We start from the raw sequence: 22,024 nt of genomic DNA, 5'->3' as shown, positions 1-22,024 counted from the left end.
ATAAATTCATTGTGGCTGTTTGTGATGGAGACAAAAAAAGCAGCTGAGAAAAAGACTTCACATTTTATATGGTATTATTTAGTTCTTTTTAATAAACTGTGATCTATCTGTAGAGTATGTGACAGGGGTATCTGATGTAATGCCCCAAAAGTGTAGTATAGTGTTTTATTTACTCTCTAAATATAAAGAAATTCAGGAGAATTTAGAAAAGTGATGATGACACACACCTGAAAGAAAGAAAAGCAACACACATACTAATGTCTCTTCTTCTATGGCCGGTTGCTTGCTAGCGTGAGCTCAGGGTTCAGCTGAAACACATCAATATGGTTTATGTGTTGTTTATATGACTGTCCCTGATTGAGTGACACTGTGGATGATGGAGCATCATCATAATACATGGTTGGCACAAATGTCCAGCACATGGGAGTGTGTGTGTGTGTGCATGTAGAACTCCACAGTCAGTGCAGTGTAACACACACATGTATATCAATAAACAGAGGCAGAGGGTGCAGTATCGGGTGATTTCCTTGTCAGAGGTGATTTGGAGTCCATGTGTACAGTGTGGAATCTCAGAGTTAATGCTGTAGCTCAAAGTGACTAGAAGCTAACTTGGACCCTTTATAACACTCATCATTTAATGAAAATCAAACAAATCAATAAAAAAACAGGAGGGTTTTTTCTCTGTGTGTGTGTGTGTGTGATTCTTTAGCCACTCCTCAATAAATAAAAGAGAGTAGAAGTAAGGTATCCGTGAGTGTACGTTGTGTTATTAATTGTCCCTAAATTGTTTTTCCGAAGGTTATGGTATAGACAAACATAACATTTTGGCGACGAGGTGGATAAAAAAAAATTACGGCGGTTCTACCACAAGTAATACTGAGTATTTAGGCGCACTTGAAAATTATTATTTTCCTTTCTTTCGTAGCTAAAGTGTGACAGGTTAGCTACAATGGCTTTTGCTTTCGGCCATATGGAAGCTTTTGATGAAAGCATCGAGCCGTGGACCACGTACATCGAAAGATTCGAGCATTTCGTAGAGGCTAACAGCATCGCTGCTGACAAGAAAGTACCTGTGTTACTCAGTGTGATAGGTGGAAAAACATATGGACTACTCCGTAGTCTCATCGCTCCAGAGGAGCCGGGAGAGAAGAGCTTCAAGCACATCACGGACACGCTACAGCAACACTTCTCTCCGAAGCCCTTAATCATCGCTGAGCGATTTCGTTTTCACAGGAGGAATCAGGTAGAGAGTGAGTCTGTAACACAATGTGTTGCTGTACTAAGAGGATTATCAGAACACTGTGAATTTGGGGGACATTTAGATGATGCACTTCGTGATAGATTTGTGTGCGGTTTGAAGAGTGAAGCCACGCAAAAGCGCCTGCTGACGGAGACTATGTTAACGTTTCAAAGAGCGGTGGAACTGGCGGTCTCCATGGAAACAGCAGCTCGAGAAGCACACCAACTCAGCGGATCGGTGACGGTACATGCACTTTCATTAGCAAAAAGTAAAACTGCTAACAAATGTAAACGATGTGGAAAAACTAACCACAATGATGATGACTGTTGGTTTAAGGACAAAAACTGTAACACGTGGAAAGAAAGGCCATAGCAGTCGTGTGTGCAGGAAGAGCGACAAGGGCAGAAAGACAAAGAGTGAAAGCACATCAAAAGTTACATGGACAACATGGAGAGGCAATGTAAAAAAGGGAAGTGTACACCGTGTGGATGCAGAGGAAATGTCCAATGATGACGACACAGACACTGAATTAGCCCTGTATAAATTGTCACAGCCAGGGGAAAAGTCCAGTATCATCGTGAAACTAAAAGTTGAGGGTATTCCATTGGAAATGGAACTGGACACGGGTGCAGCAGTCTCGCTGATTTCGACACAAACCTATGACATGATGCTCCTGCCCCTACATGCAACTGACATTATCCTTCTCACTTACACTGGTCAAGCATTACATCCTGAAGGTTTAATTAATTTCCATATAAAAATGGGTAAGCAGACAGCTATTCTTCCATTATATGTTGTGCAGGGGAACTACCCTCCACTGTTTGGCAGAGAGCGGTTGCGTCAGATCAAACTGAATTGGAAAGAAATAAGAACAGTAAAAGTGAAAACACTAGAAACAGAGTTGCAGAAACATGCCGCCATTTTTTCACATCAATTGGGAGAAATGAAAAATATCAAAGTGAAAATAACACTGAAATCTGAGCACAAACCCAAATTTTGCCAGCCCAGGGTTGTTCCACATGCACTCCGCCCCAAGGTCGAGGCCGAACTGAACCGTCTCACAGAAATTGGGGTATTGTCCCCTATACAGTACAGCAGTTGGGCTACCCCTATAGTCCCAGTTGTAAAGAAAAATGGATCTGTACGCATCTGTGGTGACTTTAAAGTGACTGTTAACCCCGCTCTGCACATTGAACACTATCCTCTTCTACGCATTGAGGATCTGTTTGCGTCACTATCAGGAGGACAATGTTTCAGTAAATTGGATTTGTCACATGCGTACCTACAGATGAGGGTTGAGGAGGAGTCCAAGCAATTTCTTACAATTTCCACCCAGAAAGGGCTATTCCAGTACAACCGCCTTCCGTTTGGGATTGTTTCGGCACCAGCCATATTCCAGAGAGCTATGGACCAAGTATTGCTGGGTCTGTCAAACGTCCATTGTTACCTGGATGACATCTTAGTAACTGGATGGACTGAAGCTGAACACCTGGAAAACCTGGACGCAGTTCTTGGACGCCTGAAGCAGTTCGGCCTACATGTTGAAAACAGTAAGTGTGACTTCTTTAAAGACTCATCGGAGTACCTGGGTCATATAATTGATGCAGAAGGTTTGCACAAGTCACCTGAAAAAGTAAGAGCAATTTTTGAGGCTCCAACACCATCCAGTGTCACACAGCTGAGATCATTTCTTGGCTTGTTAAACTATTATGGGAGGTTTGTACCCAATCTGGCCACCATTGTGAATCCCTTAAACGCCCTGCTGTGTAAAGGGAAACGTTGGCAGTGGTCAGTCGAGTGCAACACTGCATTCAGAAAGGCAAAAGAGCAACTAGTGTCACAAAATGTCTTAATACATTATGAACCCCAGAATGTCATCCGCCTTGCATGTGATGCATCACCTTATGGTATTCGGGCTGTTATTTCACACATGTTGCCCAGTGGTGAAGAAAGGCCGGTAGCATTTGCATCACGCACACTCAGCAAGGCAGAACAAAATTATGCACAAATTGAGCGCGAGGCTTGTTAGTGTTCGGAGTCCGAAAATTCCATCAGTATCTCTATGGACGAAAGTTCATGCTTTTCACAGACCACCGCCCACTCACCACGATCTTTGGTGCACAGAAAGAAGTTCCGTCTATGGTAGCTGCTCGAATGCAAAGGTGGGCTTTGTTTTTGTCGGCACATAACTACACTACTGAGTATAAAAAGGCTGAACATCATGCAAATGCCGACGGCCTGTCCCGCTTACCGTTACGAGTGGAGCATAGAGAGAAAAAGGACGCGGTAGATTTATTCTACCTTGGACAGATGGAGAAACTTCCTGTCAGGACCACTGATATTCGACGTGAGACGCTGACTGACCCAACCTTGTCAGCAGTCCTTGAAATAGTCACAAAAGGGGCTCAGAATGGAAATCTGCCCAGTAACAATGAACTTGCACCTTTCATTGCCAGACACGATGAGCTGTCCGTACAACATGGATGTTTAATGCGTGGTATGAGAGTCATTGTTCCACAAAAGCTGCGCAACAGAGTACTTGAAGAATTGCATAGTGGTCACCCTGGAATTGTCCGAATGAAAGCAATTGCTCGCAGCTACGTGTGGTGGCCGGGTCTCGATGCTGACATTGAGCTGCAGGTAAAAATGTGTCAGTCATGCCAACAGGTACAGAAAATGCCATGTCACGCATCCCTCCACCCATGGGAGTGGCCATGAAAGCCATGGGAGCGTATTCACGTAGACTTTGCGGGGCCATGCGAGGGCCTTATGTATCTGGTTGTGGTTGACGCACATTCTAAGTGGCCTGAAGTGCAGTTAATGACATCAACAACTGCAGAAAAAACAATCGAAGTCCTGCGAAACCCCTTCAGTCATTATGGAGTGCCTGAGGTCCTCGTGAGTGATAATGGACCACAGTTTGTTGCACAGGAGTTTGCAACTTTCTTGAAGGGCAACAATGTAAAACACATCCGCTCAGCTCCATATCATCCAGCTACCAATGGGCAGGCTGAAAGGTTTGTTCAGTCTCTGAAACAAGCATTGAAACAAGCATCTACCCTACAGAGACGGCTTGATTCATTCTTGCTAATGTATCGGAACACACCACACCCAACAACAAAGGAATCTCCCTCCATGTTGTTTTTGGGACGCCAGCTACGCACACATCTGGATGCCCTGAAACGCAGTGTATTAGCTTCTGTGCGATCTTCACAGACTGCCCAGATCCTTCGCCGAGCTGGTCATTCAAGGCCAAGACGGTTTGAAATCGGTGATACAGTGCTGGCTCGAGATTACAGGGGGAGAGAGAGATGGACATCAGGTGTGGTGACTGCTCAAAGTGGGCCAATATCTTACACTGTAGATGTAGGAGCTTCCGAGGAATGGAGACGCCATGCGGATCAACTCTTGTCCATTCCCAATAAAACAGTTCAAATGCAGGGGGCACAGTCATCTGATACTAGTGAGGTGCCTGCTCCTGTCCAGACCTCTGGAAGTGTCATTCCTTCCACACCACAGAAGGAGCTACATGTTTCCAGTGACTCACCAGCAGAGAGCCAGTTAGCACAGGGCATATCTGATATTTCATCTGTGCCAGTCAGACGTTATCCACGTAGAGTAATTAAGCCTCCAAACCGTCTGACGTTGTAGAAGTACAAAAAAAATGAAATGAGAACCTTGCTGAACTGTAATTAGTTGTTAGTGGGCCTGTTCTGTCATGGGGCAGAATAATCCCCGAACTGGCTCGAGGCAAGAGGCAGTCTACCCTCTACCTCTAGAATGTATTCCTGAAAATTGGTAAGATTATATTGTTACTTCTGGAGTAAGAGGGGAGGAAATGTTATGTATGGCGTTTTAACATGTTGTTCCCTCAGGTGCCTGTGGGTGGCACCGGTAATAAAATGTATGTTGTCAATAAATAAAAGAGATTAGAAGTGAGGTATCTGTAAGTGTACGTTGTGTTATTAATTGTCCCTAAATTGTTTTTCCGAAGGTTATGGTATAGACGAACATAACAGGCAGGACTTTCTTCTGATGGGCACACCCTGCAGCCAGTGACATGCGAGGACAGAGTAGGTTCATACCATTATGTGAAAGATGGAAGGGTTCCTTCCTTTTCCTTAGTTCCTTTCACTGGAACTAAGGGGCCAAGCCCAGCTCCTGAAAAACAACCCCACACCATAATCCCCCCTCCACCAAACTTTACACTTGGCACAATGCAGTCAGACAAGTACCGTTGTCCTGGCAACCGCCAAACCCAGACTCGTCCATCAGATTGCCAGATGGAGAAGCGCGATTCGTCACTCCAGAGAACGCGTCTCCACTGCTCTAGAGTCCAGTGGCGGCGTGCTTTACACCACTGCATCCGACGCTTTGCATTGCACTTGGTGATGTATGGCTTGGATGCAGCTGCTCGGCCATGGAAACCCATTCCATGAAGCTCTCTGCGCACTGTTCTTGAGCTAATCTGAAGGCCACATGAAGTTTGGAGGTCTGTAGTGATTGACTCTGCAGAAAGTTGGCGACCTCTTCGCACTATGCGCCTCAGCATCCGCTGACCCCGCTCCGTCAGTTTACGTGGCCTACCACTTCGTGGCTGAGTTGCTGTCGTTCCCAAACACTTCCACGTTCTTATAATACAGCTGACAGTTGACTGTGGAATATTTAGGAGCGAGGAAATTTCACGACTGGATTTGTTGCACAGGTGGCATCCTATCACAGTTCCACGCTGGAATTCACTGAGCTCCTGAGAGCGACCCATTCTTTCACAAATGTTTGTAAAAACAGTCTGCATGCCTAGGTGCTTGATTTTATACACCTGTGGCCATGGAAGTGATTGGAACACCTGATTCTGATTATTTGGATGAGTGAATACTTTTGGCAATATAGTGTGTGTATATATATATATATACAATTTATAACAATAAAAAACAAATTATAAGAAATTTGTTTATTTATAACAAAGAAAACAATTTATAACAATAAAAACATTTGTAACTATATAATGAGTTAAATGTCTTCGAGCACCGTCATCTACAAATGAAACAAAGAAATAAGAAATAAGTCACATGGACATTAGATAAGATTTAGATGAACAGTTAAATAAATAAACGTCTATTATATAAGCCTTTTTTTTATCATGAAGCACGGCCACGTTTGCGGAACAGCAATGAAATCTACATCGTCTTAAAAATATCTTCTAAAATTCATCTTCTTAAATTATTCCAAGGAAGTGGAAAACATTAAAAACTCTTGTCTTTCTTTAAAACCTGCTGATATACAATGAGACAATATGTTTTTATCCCTAAACACAATGATCTTCCTTTAATTTAGTCATTTAACAATCAATTATTTTAATTCATTTAATTATCATTTATTTAGATAATTAAGGACATTTATCACTGCTCTTAGATGTAAATTAACAAATCATTTAGTTTATCTGTTCAACTTGTTTATGAACTATGTGTAGTTGTAAAATATCAAAATGTCATGCGATATGCAAAAACAGTAAATGAATGTTAATTATAGATCTATTGATTGCTAATTATGTGAAGATGTTTGTGTAGTTTTAGTTTTAATAATAATAATAATAATAACGTCATATTTGTTTAAAATATTCACTGTAATAGACTGCCAAACGTAATAGTACAGCTCTTTAAGCTCTTTATTTTTAATATAGTATCTTTCAGCATTTATTTACCCCTAGATGTCGCTGTGGAAAAGGGAATGTAAGATACAAACACTTCTACATCGGTACTCATAGTTGATACTCAGTTAAAAATGTTCTAATACAATGTGGTTACCATTTTAAACTCCTATGTAGTGCAAATTTCAGGGCCAATGAAATGAAATCTTCCACCTCAGTCGCCTTTATTGTCTTGAAATTCTTCTGTGTTGCTCCTAAAAATAGAATGAAATAATCACTGTTATTCTCTGCATTGTAACTTGTACACTGTATATAAATTTAGGTTAAAGAATCTGAGTTAGATTTGAGCTACGGAATTAATCAGTTGTTCAGAACATAAAAAATATCAATGAATTTTATTCTACAATGTAATATTAAACACAGTTATCTTTTATATAACCATTTTTAATATAGCAATGTAATTTAGAACAAAGCTCACCAATCACAATAGGGCAAATCCTGAGGTCTTGGAAGACAAGCCTAGAAAATAACTTGACCATAGGGACATGTTAAACTAAATTGTGTCCTGTAATTAGTATCACAGGTGTGTGTACATATATGTGTATTTTGATGTGAGCATTTTATTTGTTTTTGGATAAAATGATCTGCTTTGGATAAAAGTGTCTGTAAATGCAATGCAATTGTAAATAATTACTGAAAGATTAAATAAATGTGTAGTATATAATATAGAACTATATTTATTACCATCTTTCTCCTTTTCTCCTTCAGTTCTAATTTTTGGTCAAATTGTTGAAACTCTTCAAGAGTTAGGACATGGTCCATTTTCTAAAATTTCCTCCTCTGCCTCTCCACCTGGCACAGCCACAGCAGCCAGTATTCTGTGCTGCATACAGAGGATGTCTTGCTGGGTCTCAATAAGCTCTTGCTGCTTTTGCAAAGCCTTTGTGTGATATCCTATAGAAACAAATTAAACATGGATTCAGTTCCTTAAACATGTATGTCATTGTGTCAAAGAGCTGCTGTTGTAGCTTACTCTTGGTGGCTTCCTCTGATGAGGTCTGTGCCTGCGCTTCATTCAAGAGGAACATCCAACACTGCTGTGGATAAAAATCAAAATACTTATGTTTCAAAATATTACATACATTTTATTGAATATAACAATGACACTATGTTACAGACATTGATGGGGGGGGGGGGCTGATATTTGTTACTGAAGATTCTAGTAATGACTCCTGTGCTGCTGGAAAAAAATGATATACAGATGTAGGAATAAATAAACATTAAACATTCTTATTAACTTTTTTTTTTTCATTCACCTACAGAATAAATCAGGTGATCTAGGCATTTCCTGTTCCTGTTGGTCTATGGGAAAGAGAGAGAAATATAGAAATATATTGCTTATTGCTTCAAATCAATTTAGAATTTTTGAATGATATCTGAATTTTATATATATATATAACCTTTATATATATCTACTAACCTTTGTCTTGAGGATAAGTTTTGGGGAAAGGCTGATCTAAAAATACAATAGAAATAGGAAAAAGCATCTATTAGTTTACTTTGCATTTTAGAGCTTATATGATTATGCATAGCCTTGATGTCCGATGATGCCTGAGATAGACACAGGCTCCCCGTTACCCGAGAATAGATCGGATAAGCGCTACGGACAATGACATGAAAAAGAAATGATTATGCATAATCAAGAAAGCAAAATAAACAGATCAGAGTAAATCAACATTAGTGGCTGTGTGAATTATTTAGCCACTTACATGAACCACAATGTTTTTCTTTCTTTGTTTCTGTATTGTAATGTTACTTTAAAGCTTATTAAATACAAAAGCATACTTCAGTGGTTTCTTCCAACCAAGTGGTGGGAATAATTTCCACTGAATTGTCATCTCCAAATTCCACCTTATGAAAAGTTTTTGTCTCCATCTGTTTAGAGATAAAACAAACAGACAAATTAGTAGATTAATTAATTAATACAACAAATACATTCATTCAACAACTTATTTCTTATGATAACAGGTTGTGATTACTGTCCTCTTTGGCCTACCTGTTTATCATGAGGGAGACATTGGAGATTGGTTCAATGATGATAAGTTCTTGATTGTCTGAGTTTTGTCATGTTAGGTTGTGAGCTATGGTAAGTTTGTCGTGTGTGTGTGTGTGTGTGTGTGTGAAATAAATATACAAAATAAGTCATCAGCTCAGTGCTATAGCTGTTGTATTCCACTGCCAAGTTAGGTGAAAGAAGAAGGCCCAAGGCAACACTGAATATCATGAAATGGTCATACAGTTGATCAGCTAGAATTCCCTTTAATTCAGTCTTGCCAGTGTACACAGCAAACTGCTGCAGTTCAGTTGCCTTCCACCTATCTATGTCTTCTAGACGCCTTGGTTTTCTTGCAAAACAGCTTGGAATGCTCTTCCTGCCTTTGGGACACTTCATTCAATTCAATTCAATTTAGTTAATTTTGTATAGCGCCTTTTACAATGAACATTGTCTCAAAGCAGCTTTACAAAAGAAGAAAACAGAGAAAAAGGAGGGGAAAATGAAAAATAATAATAATAAATAAAAAATAAAAATAACTAATTAACTAGAAATAAGAATAAATTATTAAATTCTATAATTAGACTATTTTATCCCTAATGAGCAAGCCTGTGGCGACAAATTCATCAATTTGTCCAGCAGACATTCGCACACTCCGGTCACCTCTAATCCACTGTGTGATCATTTTTTTTTGTAACCCCCAGGCAGGCTTGGTGCATGTAGTCTATTGGAAATTGGTCAATCATGTCCAATGGCAGCCTTAAAAATGAAGACACTGGAATGACCTCATCATCCTGACGTCTTTCCATTTCAGCACGATGTGTCTCATCTGTGCGTAGAGTGAGATTATCCACCTCTGGGTAAGTAACACACCCAGAAACCCACATGCCCCTCTGAGGGCATTTATCACATCCATAATATCCTGAGTACTGCTTCATCTTTTTTACCATCACTTTTGCCGGTGCGTCACAAACAATACATTTAATCTTTATTTGTTTTCCCTCCAAACCATTTTCAAGGAGTTGCTGGATGTCTTTTATGGCTTCCTCAATAAAATCTAAACTTGTTGGTTTGGAAGGACCAAGTGTCAGTGTCACAGGAAAGACTCTAATGAGTGTCAGATGAATAGCACAGAGGATGGGCCAAAGATATGCCCTGCTGCTTTTGAAAATTGGCAGTCCATCAATATTAAATGAAATCTCCAGTGTTGTTATTTTTTCTGTTATCTCCCTTGGGTAGTGGTGCAGCTGCTACTTAGGTGGTCTCTTATGTTAAAATGAACACACTCCATCCCTGACTTCATACATGTTTTAATGTGTCTAGGAGTTTGTAGGAAGGTTCTTGCTGTTGAAGGCAATTCTGGATGTCCATATTTTTTAAGCCCCCTCAGGAGGTCATCAATGGCATTATGTGTAATGAGGAGTTTTGTAGCCCACTCCTGAAGAAATATTGTAAGTGAGGCTGGAAGCATTTCATCAATATCTTCAGGCCCTGAACTACAGCTTTCCTCACTGACCCCATTATTCACACTCTCATGTCCTGAACTGCAGTTCTCTTCCCTGACCACATTATTCACACTCTCATGTCCTGAACTGCAGTTCTCTTCCCTGACCCCATTATTCACACTCTCATGTCCTGAACTGCAGTTCTCTTCCCTGACCCCATTATTCACACTCTCATGTCCTGAACTGCAGTTCTCTTCCCTGACCACATTATTCACACTCTCATGTCCTGAACTGCAGTTCTCTTCCCTGACCCCATTATTCACACTCTCATGTCCTGAACTGCAGTTCTCTTCCCTGACCACATTATTCACACTCTCATGTCCTGAACTGCAGTTCTCTTCCCTGACCCCATTATTCACACTCTCATGTCCTGAACTGCAGTTCTCTTCCCTGACCACATTATTCACACTCTCATGTCCTGAACTGCAGTTCTCTTCCCTGACCACATTATTCACACTCTCATGTCCTGAACTGCAGTTCTCTTCCCTGACCACATTATTCACACTCTCATGTCCTGAACTGCAGTTCTCTTCCCTGACCACATTATTCACACTCTCATGTCCTGAACTGCAGTTCTCTTCCCTGACCACATTTGCCACACTCTCATTCCATAAACTGCAGTTCTCCTCACTGACTCCAGTCTCAACACTCTCAGAAGCACTCTGGATGTCTCTGTAATTTCTTTCATCCATGTTGACCTGACCCTGGAATTTTTGAGGTGTTATTGGAAATTTTAATTTCTTTCCAACAACCATTTTAGTCAGTGACCTCCGGGCACATTTCCACTGCCTTGTGTAGCGTTGTCTCCTTGACTTTGAACCCGTTCTAATTCCAAAATATTATGTATAAGAATGGAGGAGAGAACAAGCACGTCGGATAAAAGTGTGTGACCCAAGTCCTCTAAGGCATGGGAGCTTTTCATATTAAATTCCGCGATAAATGTTGTAACTTTACAAAGCGGAGCTTCAGAGTCACGGAAGCACGACAATGATGAACGAGCACATAAAGTTTAATGCAGATTTGTCATGTGCCATATTTGTGTGCTTAATGTGTTGGTCATTCACACAGAACGTGTTTTATTCCTAATTCCTTTTTTATTATTTTTTAATGAATGTGATATATGAATGTGTGTGACCGCTGCACGCGCATCTTTTGCAGCCCCTCGCGCATCTCATGTTCAAATCATTTCAACTTTTCCGAGCAGCGCAGCTCATCAATGTCACTCACAGAACATTGGACCAATCAGAAGGCCCCAGAGGCGGGGCCGCGCAGCTCATCAACGTCACTCACAGAACATTGGACCAATCAGAAGGCCCCAGAGGCGGGGCAGCGCAGCTCATCAACGTCACTCACAGAACATTGGACCAATCAGAAGGCCCCAGAGGCGGGGCAGCGCAGCTCATCAACGTTCCTCACAGAACATTGGACCAATCAGAAGGCCCCAGAGGCGGGGCAGCGCAGCTCATCAACGTCACTCACAGAACATTGGACCAATCAGAAGGCCCCAGAGGCGGGGCAAACGTTACAAGCTACGTTTACAGTAGCAGGTTGTCATGGCAACTTCATGGTACATCCTGAGCCCTTGGCGTTCTGTACTACGCTTTTAAACCCATTCCTAAACACAGAGTCTTGTATTTGTAAACACAAACATACCTTCTGTGTGGGTGTGTTATTCTGTGTGAGTGTGTTATTCTGTGTGAATGCTTTATTCTGTGCGAATGCTTTATTCTGTGCGAATGCTTTATTCTGTGTGAATGCTTTATTCTGTTTGAGTGCTTTATTCTGTGTGAATGCTTTATTCTGTGTGAGTGTGTTATTCTGTGTGAATGCTTTATTCTGTGTGAGTGTGTTATTCTGTGTGAGTGTGTTATTCTGTGTGAGTGTGTTATTCTGTGTGAATGCTTTATTCTGTGTGAGTGTGTTATTCTGTGTGAGTGTGTTATTCTGTGTGAGTGTGTTATTCTGTGTGAATGCTTTATTCTGTGTGAGTGTGTTATTCTGTGTGAGTGTGTTATTCTGTGTGAGTGTGTTATTCTGTGTGAGTGTGTTATTCTGTGTGAATGCTTTATTGTGTGTGAATGCTTTATTGTGTGTGAATGCTTTATTCTGTGTGAGTGTGTTATTCTGTGTGAATGCTTTATTCTGTGTGAGTGTGTTATTCTGTGTGAATGCTTTATTCTGTGTGAGTGTGTTATTCTGTGTGAGTGTGTTATTCTGTGTGAATGCTTTATTCTGTGTGAGTGTGTTATTCTGTGTGTGTTATTCTGTGTGAGTGTGTTATTCTGTGCGAGTGTGTTATTCTGTGTGAATGCTTTATTCTGTGTGAGTGTGTTATTCTGTGTGAATGCTTTATTCTGTGTGAGTGTGTTATTCTGTGTGAGTGTGTTATTCTGTGTGAGTGTGTTATTCTGTGTGAATGCTTTATTGTGTGTGAATGCTTTATTCTGTGTGAGTGTGTTATTCTGTGTGAATGCTTTATTCTGTGTGAGTGTGTTATTCTGTGTGAATGCTTTATTGTGTGTGAATGCTTTATTGTGTGTGAATGCTTTATTCTGTGTGAGTGTGTTATTCTGTGTGAATGCTTTATTCTGTGTGAGTGTGTTATTCTGTGTGAATGCTTTATTCTGTGTGAGTGTGTTATTCTGTGTGAGTGTGTTATTCTGTGTGAATGCTTTATTCTGTGTGAGTGTGTTATTCTGTGTGAATGCTTTATTGTGTGTGAATGCTTTATTCTGTGTGAGTGCTTTATTCTGTGTGAATGTGTTATTCTGTGTGAGTGTGTTATTCTGTGTGAATGCTTTATTCTGTGTGAGTGTGTTATTCTGTGTGAATGCTTTATTCTATGTGAGTGTGTTATTCTGTGTGAATGCTTTATTCTGTGTGAGTGTGTTATTCTGTGTGAATGCTTTATTGTGTGTGAATGCTTTATTCTGTGTGAGTGTGTTATTCTGTGTGAATGCTTTATTCTGTGTGAGTGTGTTATTCTGTGTGAATGCTTTATTCTGTGTGAGTGTGTTATTCTGTGTGAGTGCTTTATTGTGTGTGAGTGTGTTATTCTGTGTGAATGCTTTATTCTGTGTGAGTGTGTTATTCTGTGTGAGTGTGTTATTCTGTGTGAATGCTTTATTGTGTGTGAGTGTGTTATTCTGTGTGAATGCTTTATTGTGTGTGAATGTTTTATTGTGTGTGAGTGTGTTATTCTGTGTGAATGCTTTATTGTGTGTGAATGTTTTATTGTGTGTGAGTGCCAGTGAGGAAAATAATGAATTTAATCAATTTTGGAATAAGGCTGTACAAAATAACAAAATGTGGAAAAAGTGAAGCACTGAATACTTTCTGGATGCACGGTATAACAATTTATCAGTTGATTAGAAAATTTATTTCAAGATGTGAATTAAGTGTCACACAAGGGAGAAATCTAAATTGAAAGTTGTTGGGAAGCACTGGTTTTAAATTCTGTTTTTTTCTTTTTTAATAAATATCTCTATAGCAGCCAACTGAAATCAGCATTTCCATGTTTCCAATAGGGAGCTAATTCTTTATCTCCCTTGGATAGTGCTAGAGCTGCTCACCAATGGATCTCTTAATATAAAATATACACACACTATTACTGACTACTGCTGTATTAAGTAGATTTTTTACATTGCTTAGTTTTCAGCAATGTTCTTTCTGTTGATCTTTCTCCTTTTGTATTCCACCTGGGAGGTCAGTAACAAACCTAATGAGATATTTTGTTGTGAGCAGAAACACGTTGTGTGTGAAGCTGGAGCTGTTTCTTCTTTGCATTCTGTTCTCCCCTCTCACACCATTCTTCTAAAAAGTTCCTCTGTTTTTTAACCCTATTATTGTTCCTATTTTGATAAACCTTTTTGCCCAGTTGTATAACTGAAGTAGTGTTTTCAGTTTCACACTAAATTATATTCCAGGAATTTTCAATGTTAACCATTGCATATTTTGATAATGTCTTACCTGCCGTCTATCATCTTTTCCAGTTAGCTGAATGTTTTGCCAGTCCATTTGTGTGAAGTAACAGTTTGGCCACGATTTCCTCCATGTTTTCATAGTGTCATATGATGGATATGCAGTGTTTGGTCCCCACTGATCCTTTTAGACACAGGGTAGCAGTTGGTACTCAACCTTCATTACAATCATCAGATGACAAAATTTATGACTGCACTGAGAGATTGTCTAATATAAATAAATACTGGTTAAAACATGATTTAGCACATGTACGTGACAAATATTTGTCAGGTGATGTGTGTGATACTGATAATATACAGTCAATATTGCTCATACACAGTTGTGAGTAGTTCCAACACTTTACAGCCCTTAATCTAACAGACCTGGATCATCATCAGTTGACTAGTAAATTGCTTCCTGACCTGAAATGGGAGCTTCTGCTGGGGCCTTCTAGGAAAAGGGTAAGCAAACACTAACAACATTATGCATGAGCGCCCTCTACTGCCTGATCATGGTAATGTAGCATTTTCTCAGGCTTGTGGAAATACGGACCTGATTGTAGTTCGTTAATGAAATTAAACTCAGTTTTAAGCTGTTAATTGTGCACACAGTTTCGTTGGAGGACTGTATGTGTGTACGTCAAAATAATATAAATTAATTTCAGCTGTGAAAATTTGGATTTTTAACATGACTGTCATTAATGCATGTTACCTCAACTCGCATACATTTAATGTTCAAGGTGAGTTCCTTTATCAAAAACTCCATAATGGTCATTTAAACAAAACCTAAAAATAACCAATAGCAAACGTCCTGTATAGATCATCTGGGATGGATAGTTTTCGATTAGAAAATAAAACCTAAAAATAACCATTAGAGAACGTTGTGTATATGTTCTCTTTAGGTTGTAACAAAAAAAAAAACCTTCCTGCAACGTTCCTAAAACGTTATTTGGTTCCCAAAAAAAATAACCAAATGGGAACCATATGCTAACGTTATGTATTTGCTGGAGAGATCTCTGGCCCTCAGTGTTTCATGATGAAATATTACAATTACAGAAATGTACATGCTCCATTGGAAGGAATCACGTTTCATAAGTACGGTATATAGAATACATTTTCTCACAGAGTGTGTTGTAAATGTGAAATATTACTCTTAGATTAACATATTACTTATGTATTACTTGCTGAAAAAAAAATTACTTATCACAATTACTCCCTCCAAAATGTATTATAATGTGAGGCCATGTTGCAGTCCATCTGTAATCACAGAAACAAACTTGAGTATTAAAATAAAGATTTAGGAGCCATCTTCCTCTGTGCTCAGCCCTCATTCCCTCTTTCAGCTCATGATCATAACCTCCTCAACAATGAATGCTGTGTTTTTAGGCATAATGGTGACCAGTTTATCACCAAACCCTTTCTGGACTTGTTTGCTTTCTTTGTTTCAGTCGAAATATTTGGCTGCAAGCAAACAACAAAACTATTTGTGACATATAAAGCATCCCTGTATATATGTACATATAAACCAGTCCTGTAAATTCAGGACTCAGTATAATTAGCAATAAATTTAGCTATAATATATATAATTCCCTGGGGAAGAAAACAAGAGAAAAGAAAAGAATACCTCAGTGGCTTACTATTTTCTACAATTTAAATCCAGTATAAATTACAGAATACAGAAGCTGTACAAACCAAGATATAGAAAATGTAAAGAAACAAAACAAGATCCTACAACATTACAGTATATAGTTCAGTCTTTACATGGGCATGGCTCGCCAGCTTCAGCACCTCACAACCTCCTTGTCATGAAGGAGAAATGATCTGAAGTCTTCAGATGCACTCCAACGGTGATGTCCACTCAGAAGATGTAGGGAAAAAAAACAAAAGAACCAAAGAAAGATTCAAGAAGATAGGAGAAAAGCAGAAAAAGATAGAGGGGGGGTATCACAAACATTTCTATGAATAAATAATAAAAAATAAACACCACCACATATATTTCTTTCATATTAACAACAGTAACAAGCTTGTATTTAAGTGCAGAAAATAAACATTCATATCTCCGCACGGCTCACCTAACCCCATGTGTGTTTAAACACAATTTCTATAACTTGTATACATATTTTAACATAGCGCTGATATAAGACTCTTACCAAGAGAAACACTTTTCTTAACTTCGATAAGCAAAAGTCCGACTCATCTAGCCGTCCTCTCCCTCGTTATTTCTCGAGTAGCACTGATGTTGTATCTGCTCGCATCCGCTGACATTCAGCCCGCAATGTTGCTTCAAAATATAGTAATCTTCTCTTTTGTGTGAATCTCTACCACACTCTCAACCTTTCTCTCTCAATTTACCGGATAACTAGCACGTTTTTAATACAGCTTCATGCTCTCGCCATTACTCGGCTTCTCTTCCGGTTCTCCCTTTTTAATGTAAATGATATGACAATAATCTCCCCTCAAACTCTTCTGTCCTGAAGTCATCAGAAAACTTGATTACAGCTTTATCTCTGACTGTTACTGACACTGGAGACTCCTTCCATACATTTTACACAAATGTCTCCTTATGAGAACCTTCACCACATTAACAAAAGCTTTAATAAATCCGTTTATGTGGAGCGGCTGCTGTACAAGTCCCCGTGTGAGCCGTTACTATAGAAACGATAAGGTCTTAGACAGAGACGATCTGGAGTTTTTAAAACCTGACACAGAGTGTGTAAAATAGATCTGTTTACACATATTCTTCTGAAATCTGTGAATAAATTCACTGCTTGTTTTCATTACAAAACTACACAAGACTGTGTGTAAAACAGCTGAATGTTTCTAACACTTTATTTTCTTTGTACATGTGATCTGTATCTGCATTTATTTTTATATACAGTATATTTATCAACACGAGTTTATGAATTATCATATGAATGGCTGATTAGATAATTGCAGGAAGGAGCAGGTGTACAGTTATTCCTAATAAAGTGATCAGTGACACTCAGTGTATTAAAAGTCTGATCCCCAACATGGAAATGCAGGAACACCAGAGTCTTCATCTCGTCCACAGATGTTCATCACCAACTGAAAAGAAAAGAAAAACGTCTGAGTAAATAAATACAGACTGGACTGTCATACTTTATGACCAAGTTCTAGCTTGATCAAGAGCAGGAAATCATCTGTGCTCCCAGAGAAACATTATTATCCTCTTTTTATAATTTACTGTTCAAAATGTCTTTCATTACAATCTGTAACATTTAGCTAGAACAAACAAGAAATTCCACCAGAAACCATCACATCACTTCTCTTCTCTTCTCACCGTCTCTGGAGAGTTGCTGTGTTTCAACTCTCGCTCTACATGAATATATTTAAGTGCAGACTTTAAGAAGAAGCTGAAGTGAATTTTACAGGAATGAGAGAAGACACAGTGTGGAAGCACAGAATAAAGAGATAGCAGGGTGATACCGGCAGGTGAGGTGTTCATTTATAGTCACGCTCATGCACTCAGTTTGGATATTTTGTAGTCTCAGATTCTCTGTCTTCTACTTTCACATGAAATTTAAATCCACACCAAACAGCATTAAAGCAAATTGTTAGAAAACGTCTGATTAAACAGAATATAGTGAAATTGTAACACATTAATCTGATATTTATGGAAATGTATAAACTAATGCTAATAAACATAATAATGCTATCAGTCTTTTAATTCATTTCAGTGTTTATCTAAAACAGATCATTACTCACTTCACTGTCTGTAGATTGTGATTTTCCCTCTTTAGATCAGAGAGACTCTTCACTCCTGAGTCTCCTAGATTATTCCCAAACAGATCCAGGTCTCTCAGGTGTGAGGGGTTTGATCTCAGAGCTGAAGTCAGAGCAGAACAGCCTTCATCTGAGAAATCACACCTACGCAACCTGCAGACACACAATAACACACTCTTCATCAACAGAGCTTCAACTAGGTTTAATATTTACTTTAAAAATGATTTTTATCGCTTCTTCCTGCTTCACACACCTCTGCATTCTCTTTCTAATCAGATCTCAATAACTAATGTAGCGAAGGGAATGATTTTTAAAAACACTCATCATAAACATTATTAATGATAAATACCTTAATGTTTAGACATTGGGTTTTGGATTCTGTATTTCTGACAAAATGTGTAATAATATGAGACAATTTTAAGACCTTAGTGATAAAAATACTGAGGAAAACTGCATGGGTGTGATACTGTTTGTCCATTCATCTGTTCCTGATCTGACAGATCTGGCAACCCGGTTCAGAGCCACTAGAGACAGACTAACTGAATGAGTACTTTCTAACAGAACAAATTCTCACTTTAAAGAATTTCACTGCTGCATTTAAACCCCGTAACTCAAACACAGTGCATTTATATAGCATTTATAGTCTGTGTTCCAGGTGTAGTCTCTGTGATTAGTTACAGTTTATCTAATGTAAACATGTTTTAGTAAATTTCATTGTAATTACAGAAACACTGCAGTTGCATCAAGTCACATTTTATGAAGTGGATCTAACATACGTACATCTGAACCAAAGACTCAGTGACCAATTATCAGTGTGCAGAAAAAATAAACAATCATCTTCCTCAGGTCATTGATGATGAACCTAAAACCCCTGCTTCAGTCTCACTATTAGAGAAAGTGTCTTAGTGAGGATCAGGTCATGTGACTCTCAGAGAGATGATCTTACCACAGTGTCTCCAGTTTACAGAGAGGATTCTCCAGTAGAGCAGAGAGACTCTTCACTCCCGAGTCTCCTAGATTATTAAAGGACAGATCCAGTTCTCTCAGGTGTGAGGGGTTTGATCTCAGAGCTGAAGTCAGAGCAGCACAGTCTTCATCTGAGACACGACAATACTCCAACCTGCAGACACACAATAACACACTCTTCATCAACAGATACTCAACAGATCCCTCTGTACAATATTTATTTAAATTCAGAATATCATGAGGATTTATTATCACCTGTTAATGAAAAAAATGTTCTTACAAAACGTCTTAATCTAATATTGTTTAAAAATAAACAAAAATATACACACAGTATGTAACTTTAGAAAATTTCATTCACTCTTTTTTCTGACTCCTCCCATCATTTCAGAGTCTTGCTACTAAAAAAGGAGTTCATTAAATTCATGACATTTTCTCTCTCACAGGTATACCATGTAATATTATCTCTTTTACAGCTTGTGTGTGAAGCAGTGTCGTGTAGATCCTTTATTATTATTATTATTCTACAATAATCTATATTATACACCTCTTATTTCATTCCTCATTTATACTGATACTACTGTATGTATTATTCTTTATTTATTTATTTTCTACAGTCTCTTCTCTTCTCTTCTCTTCTCTTCTCTTCTCTTCTCTTCTCTTCTCTTCTCTTATTGTTCTCTCCTCTCTCATTCTCTCATCTCTCCTGCTGCTTGTATCTTGTCTACTTCATGCTCTTGGTGACTTTTCTATCCTATTTCTTTGAGGGTGGAATCATCAGAGAGTATCTCCGAGACTGGACTTGAGTAAAACGGTCAGTTATCATACTAGTATTTCTAGTGCTGAGAATTCCTTTATCAATAGACAGAACAGCTGAATGATGGAGTCTGTTCTGGTCCATTGTTCACCTAAGTCATGTCTGGATTTTAACTTAAATACTGCATTGGTGGAATAATAGAAAGTCATGATGTTCAGACTGTAATGTCTTAGTGCTTTAACAGATTAGATTTTATTTAGATCTATCTTTAGGATTATTTCATTTAAGTCTTTTGTAGGTCTTGGGTATGGAATAATATTCTAAAGGGTCCTATATGTCAGGGGTTTTCAGAATCAGAGACAGTGGGCCTCCTTTTTAACACAACATACATTTGTTAGCGACTTTTATCAACTGTGTTAACATTAAAAATTAAAGGTAGACTTTTATCTGAATAATAAGATTGTTGTGTTTTCTGACAGGTTTTTATTGAGTGTGTATAGGTGTGTATTTTAGTCACATTGTGTGTGTGTGTGTGTGTGGGTGTGTATAAGTGTGTATTTCAGTCATGTGGTGTGTGTGTATAGGTGTGTATTTTAGTCACATGGTGTGTGTGTGTGTGTATAGGTGTGTATTTTAGTCATGTGGTGTGTGTGTGTGTGTATAGGTGTGTATTTTAGTCACATGGTGTGTGTGTCTGTGTATAGGTGTGTATTTTAGTCATGTGGTGTGTGTGTGTGTGTATAGGTGTGTATTTTAGTCATGTGGTGTGTGTGTGTGTGTATAGGTGTGTATTTTAGTCACATGGTGTGTGTGTGTGTATAGGTGTGTATTTTAGTCATGTGGTGTGTGTGTGTGTGTTTTTTAATCACATGGTGTGTGTGTGTGTATTTTAGTCACATGGTGTGTGTGTGTGTATTTTAGTCACATGGTGTGTGTGTAGGTGTGTATTTTAGTCACGTGGTGTGTGTGTGTGTATGTATAGGTGTGTATTTTAGTCATGTGGTGTGTGTGTGTGTGTGTGTGTAGGTGTGTATTTTAGTCACGCGGTGTGTGTGTGTGTGTATAGGTGTGTATTTTAGTCACGTGGTGTGTGTGTGTGTATGTGAGTGTGTATAGGTGTGTATTTTAGTCACGTGGTGTGTGTGTGTGTGTATAGGTGTGTATTTTAGTCACGTGGTGTGTGTGTGTGTGTATAGGTGTGTATTTTAGTCACGTGGTGTGAGTGTGTATAGGTGTGTATTTTAGTCACGTGGTGTGTATGTGTGTGTATAGGTGTGTATTTTAGTCACGTGTTGTGTGTGTGTGTGTGTATAGGTGTGTATTTTAGTCACATGGTGTGTGTGTGTGTATAGGTATGTATTTTAGTCACATGGTGTGTGTGAGTGTGTGTGTGTGTGTGTGTATAGGTGTGTATTTTAGTCATATGGTGTGTGTGTGAGATAGGTGTGTGAGATTAAAGTATCACGAGAGTGGATCTAGAGCATATTCAAGTGCACACTAGTAGTATTTTGGCATGCGTGTGTCTGTTTCTGTGTGTGTGTGTGTGTGAGTGTGTGTGTGTGTGTGTGTGTGTGTGTGTGTGTGTGTGTGTGTGTGTGGAGAGAGATGTCAGTCAAAATCGCGTACAGTAAACGGTAACAGTGCTCAACTAAAGCGATCAACATTTATTTAATTCCTCTACACTCCGGTGGTAAAATTCAGGATAAATCATTCAGGGCTAGATTAAAATCATTCGGGGCTCGAGCCCTAGTGACGCCCCTGGGTGAACCTAAAACCCCTGCTTCAGTCTCACTATTAGAGAAAGTGTCTTAGTGAGGAGCAGGTCATGTGACTCTCAGAGAGATGATCTTACTTCAGTGTCTCCAGTTTACAGAGAGGATTCTCCAGTAGAGCAGAGAGACTCTTCACTCCTGAGTCTCCTAGATTATTCTCAGACAGATTCAGGTCTCTCAGGTGTGAGGGGTTTGATCTCAGAGCTGAAGTCAGAGCAGCACAGTCTTCATCTGAGAAATCACAATCCCACAACCTGCAGACACACAATAACACACTCTTCATCAACAGATACTCAACATGTATATAGGTGTGTATTTTAGTCACCTGGTGTGTGTGTGTCTGTGTATTTTAGTCAAGTGGTTTGTGTGTGTGTGTGTGTGTGT

The 22,024-nt window shown here is 39.1% G+C and overlaps 1 protein-coding gene and 1 pseudogene across 13 annotated transcripts in view; one reads left to right on the top strand and one right to left on the bottom strand.

The window, feature by feature from the left end:
* The first annotated feature begins 949 nt into the window (after positions 1–949).
* Positions 950–4,891, top strand: LOC131362462 (uncharacterized protein K02A2.6-like; annotated as a pseudogene).
* A 12,324-nt stretch (positions 4,892–17,215) lies between these two features.
* The window catches only part of LOC131362396 (NACHT, LRR and PYD domains-containing protein 12-like), a 152,737-nt gene continuing 147,928 nt past the window's right edge, over positions 17,216–22,024 (bottom strand). For 9 of the 13 annotated variants that reach the window (XM_058404354.1, XM_058404347.1, XM_058404346.1 and 6 more), the window contains 4 exons: positions 21,721–21,894; positions 19,095–19,268; positions 18,131–18,301; positions 17,216–17,470 (listed from right to left, as the gene is read on the bottom strand). In XM_058404354.1, the coding sequence (XP_058260337.1) occupies positions 17,464–17,470; positions 18,131–18,301; positions 19,095–19,268; positions 21,721–21,894 (526 nt within the window). In that variant the 3' untranslated portion in view covers positions 17,216–17,463. The remainder of the gene's footprint in view (positions 17,471–18,130; positions 18,302–19,094; positions 19,269–21,720; positions 21,895–22,024) is intronic. The other 4 variants (XM_058404351.1, XM_058404356.1, XM_058404352.1 and 1 more) reach the window with 3 other exon arrangements.

The sequence above is a fragment of the Hemibagrus wyckioides genome, linkage group LG12 (genome assembly GCF_019097595.1).
Source record: "Hemibagrus wyckioides isolate EC202008001 linkage group LG12, SWU_Hwy_1.0, whole genome shotgun sequence".
NCBI lineage: Eukaryota > Metazoa > Chordata > Actinopteri > Siluriformes > Bagridae > Hemibagrus > Hemibagrus wyckioides.
The sequence above is the reverse complement of the archived record's forward strand: the minus strand, read 5'-3'. Positions and strand labels throughout refer to the sequence as shown.